This window comes from Nannobrachium achirus (genome assembly GCF_963921795.1).
Source record: "Nannobrachium achirus genome assembly, chromosome: 13".
Classification (NCBI taxonomy): Eukaryota; Metazoa; Chordata; class Actinopteri; order Myctophiformes; family Myctophidae; genus Nannobrachium; species Nannobrachium achirus.
The window spans coordinates 19,173,074-19,181,650 of NC_137833.1; the positions used below are offsets into that span (position 1 = coordinate 19,173,074).

The 8,577-nt window shown below is 42.5% G+C and overlaps 1 protein-coding gene across 1 annotated transcript; it reads left to right on the plus strand.

The window, feature by feature from the left end:
- fignl1 (fidgetin-like 1) lies at positions 1 to 1,944 on the plus strand (the record flags this gene model as incomplete). The annotated part of the gene is made up of 1 exon (XM_080740397.1): positions 1 to 1,944. One exon carries the CDS (start codon positions 1 to 3, stop codon positions 1,942 to 1,944), a length of 1,944 nt encoding a protein of 647 aa, XP_080596523.1.
- Between the last annotated feature and the right edge of the window lie 6,633 nt (positions 1,945 to 8,577).

The window sequence follows — 8,577 nt, forward strand, 5'->3', positions numbered from 1 at the left end:
ATGAGTGGTGCACACCTGGACGAGTGGCAGAGGAGGTCCTTTGACATTTCATCTGGCACCTGCACACCTGAACAGACGGCAGACGCCTATCGACTGCACATCCTCGACATTCAATATGCATGGGCAAACTCCCAGCTCTCTCAGGCCGGCACGGCCAGCCTGCTCAGGACCTACTCGGAGCGCTACGCCGCGGTTCTGGACTCAGAAGATCCCCGCTCAGGCCTCAACAACTACGCGGACAGCGCTCTGCACCTGGCCCGCAGTCAGAGGAACCACAGTGACAAGTGGGAGTCGTCCCTGACAATGGAGAACGTACTGGAGCTGCCGTGCGTGCAAAAGATGATTTGGGCGGGGACGAAGGGAGGGGGAAACTCCCTGGTGGCACCAGCAGATGTTAACGTAACCGTTGGACAAGAGAGCGGAGGCGGCTCCCTGTCTGTTCCCTCTGCCCCAGTCAGGGCAGAGCCTCCATTATTCAAATCCACAGGACCCCTGTTGCCCAGAGCAGAGGGCAGTGGCATTTTTACTAAGCCTCATGGCGGTTCTACAGAGAGGCCGAGAGCCGCTGAGGGTATTTCTTGCAATGCCAGCTCATTCACACACCCCCAGCCGCAGACACATGCCTTATTTGGACATACGGCCTCAGCTCCTCCACAGGGGAACAATACTTACAATCAGCAGGCCAACTTCTTCCCCGTCTCTAACCCATCTAAGCGGAAGAATTTCTACAACTCAGATGGAGACAGCACAAGGGTCAGTGGCAGGGGCACGCATAGTGTTCAGGCGGGACCCGAACCGCGGCCTGGAGGCAGTTTCAAAACGGCCCGAGAGCAGTTAATTGTCGATCAGCATAAAAAGAATACCCACCAACCCCAGAGAGGTCAGGCCCCTGCTCTGGCGGCTGCAGCCATGAAGAAATCCCTGGGTGCCAACAGGCCCAGAGGGACCTTCTCTAAATTTGTGTCGCCTCTGCCACGACAGGAGGAGGAACAGGGCGGGGCCGGCGATGATGCTGCCCAAGAGACACAAGTGATTGATGAGCGCCTGAAAAACTTTGAGCCCAAGATAATCGAGCTCATCATGAGTGAGATCATGGACCATGGACCTCCCGTAGTCTGGGACGACATAGCCGGTTTGGAGTTTGCCAAGGCTACCATAAAGGAAATTGTGGTTTGGCCGATGCTACGGCCCGACATTTTCACTGGCCTCCGTGGCCCACCCAAAGGCATCCTCTTGTTTGGGCCGCCCGGAACTGGCAAAACTCTCATAGGGAAGTGTATTGCGTGTCAATCGGGCGCCACGTTTTTCAGCATCAGCGCCTCGTCGCTAACGTCTAAGTGGGTGGGCGAGGGAGAGAAGATGGTGCGAGCCCTGTTCGCCATCGCCCGCTGCCACCAACCCGCTGTCATCTTCATCGACGAGATTGACTCGCTGCTGTCCCAGCGGACGGACGGAGAGCACGACTCCTCGCGGCGCATCAAGACTGAGTTCCTGGTCCAGCTGGACGGGGCGGCAACCTCGGCGGAGGATCGGATCCTGGTGGTGGGCGCCACCAACCGGCCACATGAGATAGACGAGGCTGCCCGTCGCCGCCTGTCCAAAAGGCTTTACATCCCCCTGCCCGAAGTAGCTGCTAGACGCCAGATAGTAACCAACCTCATGGCCCATGAGAAGAACCAGCTCGGGCAGGAGGAATTGGAGAGCGTGGTCATGGGGACAGACGGTTTTTCGGGGGCCGATATGACCCAGCTGTGCAGAGAGGCAGCGCTGGGGCCCATCCGGAGCATCCAGCTAAGAGACATGGCCACCATCACGCCAGATCAGGTGCGGCCAATACTCTACTGTGACTTCCAAGAAGCCCTGAAGACCGTACGCCCCAGCGTGTCATCCAAAGATCTGGAGGTGTATGAGGAGTGGAACAAGACTTTTGGATGTGGTCGGTGAACAGGTTACTTGTTACCTTTCCACTTTGTGCCTCGTGGCACATGAGGCCTACACACAGCACTTCCACTTTTCACAGTCAGCTGCTGCAGTCCTCACTCCATCCTGCTCCCTCTGGATGGTGAACAGGGCTTCCCATAGTCTGTCAGGATGATTACTTATTATTTACTTTGTTTTTATTGAGAATAATTACTGTGCTGTGATTTTGACATAAATTTGAGTCGGACTGTTTTCACTATAATATTTGTTTTGTTTTATTTTCCACTGTTTCCAGATAATTTGTTCCTAATAAAATATAATATTGCTGAAGAACTCTAAAATGTACTGTAATATTTTCTCCACTAGGTGCTGCTGATATGATCCACAGGGCAGTCTGACACATCTCTCATGGGGTTTGCCAATAGATCCTTATGGTGTTACCAACATTTCTTTCTACAGCAATTGTCCTGAAATGTTCCTGAAACTGGATGTGCTAACTATGGCTGAGGAAGTTGGGCAACACTTTGCTCTGTCTTCCTCCCTTCCTGTTGGTGATTAAGATCGTGGCATGACAGGGAATATCATATGTTTTATCAGCACTAAAAAGCGTAACGTTTTATTGTGCAATTATAGTACGAGACAATTACTCCTTTTTTGTTGAAATTGTGCACGGCACATGATACATGTCTAAACAAATTCTTCAATTATCTAAATTGAATAGTTTTCACATTAATATATGGTATCTTTAAAAATATATCCCTTGCTGAATCAAATATTTTATAAAGTTTCAGTAAATTGTTCCAACCAGCTGTCCTGCTCACCAATGCACCCCACACAGCAGAAACGTCATTGTGCTGCCAACTGTTGGTTTTATCCACAGACGTGCGGTCAACAGGGATTCTAAGTGTTGTTGATGTCCTTTTAAAGCTGACTGGTCATACATCTGGTCATACACTGTGCCATTCAAGAAGGCAGACAATTATAGATTGTGCACACATGAAATTATGCTATCATGTAATTTTCATGAAACAATCTTTGAAAAACTGGAAGACCATGAGAAAAGGCTTTCATTTATTTTTCATCTTTTTGTGAAGTCCTTAATAAATATTTCAGATTGTGTGGCTGGCCACAGTATAGAAACTTTGTTGATTTAGCCAGCAATGAAAGTAGTCACACACACACACACACACACACACACACCCATGGGGGCTGGCAGGAGCGTCTCACAACACTATAGAACTCAGCACAGCTTGACTGGGACAGATGCTCAGAATTCCTTTGGTACCAACAGGATGGTAGGTCCTCGGAGTATGGAATGAAAATCATGCCATATGCTTTAAGCATGTACTTTAATTTTCGTGACAGTGCAGCAATGATTGTTGAGGACCCGTGATCACACGCTTGATTTTGCAATTATGCCTTGCGTGTTTGTGATTACATTTGTGACCTTGACTTCAAATTACAGCACAAGTCTATGGCATATGGGGAGAATGTCACTACATATTAGAAGTGGGTTCTAAATGTACATTTGAGTATAATTGGTTTTATATATTCCACATAACCAAATGGCTTTTTTTTTTTACATGCTCTTTTTCTGTGGTGCTGGAAATCCTAAGAAATCCACAGAAACTTAAAAGATTTATGTGCGCACAGCTCATCTCTGCATTGTTATTGTTTCATCAACATTTCGGTCGTGTGACCTTTATCAAGACAAATGTACCATAAAATGTCAAAGCATGTATATACATCTGTGTACATAATTGTTGAATTAGTGTCACGTTTGAGGGGTCATGCCTGTAAGATCAAGCCTTCCAACGTGCTCAACTGACAGAACATTGATGCATATCAGAATAGTGATGAACATACCTGTTCGTCCTACAGTATCTACCTTTCAAAGTGGAATCTCCCTATTAGGCTTCTGGGCTTCAGGCAGGACCAGGGGTGTCGCACCAAATTCTGGGCCCTGGGTACAAGGATTCACTGCGGGGCCCCTGTGCTTTAACTATTGAAAAATAGCAGATATACAAGCTCACAGCACGGCACCGAGTGCCGCGCTGCGAGCTTGTAGATCTGCTATTTTTGAAAAATCATGAAAATCTTTGAATATTTCAAATCCTTCTGAGGTTTTGTGAAAAACCTATGTTTCTATGTCAGTGGAGCTCAAACCTTTTCATGTGAAGGACCCCCAAAATTATATGTATTTGGCCACGGAACTCCATCTCAAAATATTGAGTTCCAGGGACCCCCCAGAAGCAAAATTAAAAATACATATATTCAAAGATTTGCACACATTTTCACGACTTTTCAAAAATAGCAGATCTACAAGCTCGCGAGTGCCGCGCTGTGAGCTTGTATATCTGCTATTTTTTCAATAGCTAAAGTATAAAATAATTAAGGCCCCTCCACCACCTTGGGCCCTAGTAACTCAGTCCCACTTTCCTACCCCTTGTGACGCCCCTGGGCAGGACTAATGTGATTCCTATTGCAGGTTGAGGTTAATTTCCATGATAATCATCCAGAACTAATATAATCATAATTTGTGAACACACACATCACCTTCTATCTTGCATCCTATGTTGTATTCATGATACGATCGCTCCTTTTCCTCAGTTTTTGGGTGATTCTTGTTGATAAGAATGATGCCAGATCGACAAAGAATAATGTAGTTGTCCTATTCATGATTTCCAATACACTGGTATGTGCAGAAAAAAATTGTTGGGTTTAGGGACCAAAAAGGTACAACAAATGAAAAAACCAAGGCACTCTCCTGTTGAAAAAGTTAAAAAGTCTTTATTAGATGTAATGGCAGTTTCATGATAGGCTCTGGCCCTATGGGCCTCAGGGCTCAACAAGGCTTACATACTTATTTCATGATAGATATTGATTAAAAACAGTGCATGGTGACAGGGATACAACCACGCATAGCAGCCCCACAGCCTTCTTCAGGGTGTTAAGGCCCATGCATACTCCACTTTTAGGTGATAACATTTCCACCTAAAAGGTGATAACCTTATCACCTAAAAGTGGAGTATGCATGTGCATTAACTCTCGGCAAACAATTTTCCCCTTATATACATACAGATTACAAACACCTGAGGAGAAAGTTAGTCACAGATGATGACAAATACAGAGTAACCACTAAATGGGTGAAATATCAAATGTAAAAAACATTGAAAACCATGAACAGGACTAGAAAAGTATTTAAAAATAAAATTAAAATAAATATGAAAGAAAAACTATATGGACAATGGGAACATAAATAATGCCTTATTGAGGTTGTGAAACATTTCCAGAGGGACAGATTAAACCATTTTTTGCCAGACCCATGAAATGGGTAGGCCTACATAAGCAAATGTCTGTCCGGGTTTTCTATATAAAGGGTATATATGATGATGACATGATGATGACATGCCTACAAAAGGCATGATGTCATAAATGATGATGACAGACAGGGGGTCTGGCACAACCAGGTTGACCTGGTCTAGTTTATTTACACCAGGAATTTGTATTGTTAGCTGCAATACTTCAAGAGCATCAAAGAAGAGAAATGATAAATTCACATAAACTCAGTGAATGTGTGAATAGTCTATGAAGCAACAAATACTGTATGTCTACTATGGAGATACAGAGATGGGGTGGGATGAATGAAAACACCTATGATGGTATTTTTCATTACTTAAATTAGGATATTTCAAAATTTGTAATCCCGCTGCAGCTCTGTTGGACTGGTTTAACTTTGATTCTGAAACTATTGAGTGTATGTCAGTCCACTGGCTGAAAGGGGAAGTGAGATTTGGGATTCTGGCAGGGCCAGAGACGGTTGGCCAGATTATCCCTCTCATGCAAATGTCGTCCCCTCCCCTGTTAGGTCCCACTGAAGCGTGGGGACTCGACGCTGGCCACAGCTGCTTCCCGTTTCTTCCGAATCACACAGCAGCCATCTGGACACGGTTGTCGCTGCGCAGCACTGATGAGCTCCTCAGCTGGCCCCCACGTCTCTCTCCAGACAGGCCTGACCCTCTTGAGTCTTATGCTCCGCTGCCCGACCCACTCTTTCCCAGCTCTCTGCTGCCTTTTGCTCCTCTGAGAACCAGGTGTCGTCCCCCTTTCCCTCCCATGGTCCTGGACCTGGCAGACAACAGCAAGCTGGCCTTCTGTAACTACTGTACAGGGTCTCGAACACTTGATCATGGGCCTTCGTTTGCTGACATTTGCCTCCCTGATGTTTACAGCATGTTCACTGCAGAGACAAATATCTCCCTGGTTGCATTGGACTGGTATTTTTTCCCATGTTTTGAACCCTGCGGCTTATACACCGGTGCGGCTTATATAGAGATTTTTACAGCTAACGGCCAGTTAGTTAGTTTTACAATGGTCTTAAACAAGGATTTATATATAGATTTTTACAGCTAACGGCCACCAGGGGCGCTCTAGCAGGAAGCAGGAAGGACACCTGCGGCTTATAGTCAGGTGCGGCTTATATATGTAAACATTCGTTTTTTGTCCTAAATTTAGCTGGTGCGGCTTATATTCAGGTGCGGCTTATAGTCCAGCAATTACGGTATATATATATATATATATATATATATACAGTATATATATATATATATATATATATATATATATATATTGGGGTGCAACATATCGAACCGAATATCGAAAATCTAATCGAACCGAGAAATATCGAACCGAATGACCCTCCACAGTCCGCAGAGCCCACTTAGAGAACCACTACCCTAGAGGTTGGGTACCGTATTGTTCAAAGTTAAAACAAAAAAATACATAGTTACATACATTTTTATTATACATTTATAAATCAAGGACATTTCTGTTTATTCTTTGTATCGAAAAAGTATCGAACCGTGACACCAAAATATCGAACCGAACCGTGAATGTTGTGTATCGTTGCACCCCTAATATATATACTGTATATATATATATATACTGTATATATATATGTATATATATATATATATAATATATATTAATAATATGAAGAAATAAATATGTTTTGTTTGCATTCTGAGTTCAGTACAAGAGAAAAATTAGATACTCCATGTTGCACATCAGAGTCTCATAAAGTATAATAAATATAAATGCATACATCAAATTAAGGTAAGAGTGAGCTGCTTCTTGAATGACACCTTTATTATTTTAGGAAGTTTGAGAGTGTGAAACTATGTTTACATAACCCCTAAACTTTATAATATTAGAACCGAGAATTGGAGCACAATAAAAATGCGATACTTTCCATCGAAATGATTCTCCTGAGCTTGGCCCAGATATACTTGTTGTAGGTCACTCATTCAATCAACAACCATTATACAATCCATCTAACCACATTCCCATATCATAAATTACTAATAGATGTAATGATGTGCCTATGCTTAAGTGCATAAAGAATTGCTCACTGCAAGTTGTATTCAACAGCACTGACACAATTCCCAGTTTTCCATTATTCCATAAGAATTCCTGAAAGATCCTCTGGTGTTTTTTAACCATAATGAGAAAACAAGCATCAATACTCTTTGTGTATGTAAAATATCATTTATTGATATTTTGCAAGCATAAAACGTCCCTCAACACTCACTTATCTCATACTGTGTGAGTATTGCATACAATTCTCAGCCATCACATATAAAATAAAGAGCCTGGAAAAACAAATAAAGATTTTCTTATCTGTCAAAGAAAAGCATCCAGCAGCAATCATGTTTTAAACCCAAATCCATGTAATACAGTTGAACAAAAACGGATGCAGTTTAACTATTCTAGAGACAAAAATAGAACACAGTAATAAATATAATTATAAAAGAAGAAAAACAGCATGTTTTTGTTGTATAAATAATATGAAAGTGGCAACAAATAGAACAGGTTAGAAACAGAATGGAGAAAAGAAATCTGACTATTACTAATTTGCCTGTGCATTTTGGAGAAAAGAATATGAATCCTTTTGGATATTTTAACCATATAAAACTAGGATAAATTAGATAATAGATAATAGATTTTATTTCAATAGAAATGCTGCTGTCTGGGTATGAGAAAGATGACATATTTTTAATAAACTTTACACATTTATCAAATAAAAAGTAAATAAATTACTGAAAACCCTACATATACGACTAAGGCGCAATTATACATAATATGTTTTGTTTTGTCTTCATCGAACAATCATAATATTCTTAAAAAAACACACACACATACAGATTCATTTGTTTTCCCCCTTAACATGTTATCTGAAATGAAAATAAATTAGTTTGGGTACTTTTCTGAATTAAATGTGTTCCTTTATCTGTGTTCTGTAACCATGCATATTCCATATAAAAAAAATCACCACTTTCAAAGATCAACAGTTTATTTTACAATATGTTATTAATATGTTATGTATGAGTTTTCTATTATGTGTGTGCCTGTATAAATATTGCATATTGTGTGTGTGTGTGTGTGTGTGTGTGTGTGCGTGTGTGTGTGTGTGTGTGTGTGTGTGTGTGTGTGTGTGTGTGTGTGTGTGTGTGCGTGCGTGCGTGCGTGCGCGCGCTCGTGTGCGGGTGTGTGTGTGTGTGTGTGTTTGTGTGTGGGACGGTGAGTGTGCTTTCATTATCTACATTTTCTCATTTGCGATGGGGATAAATCTGCTCTGTAGTGGCTAACGCTGCAGCC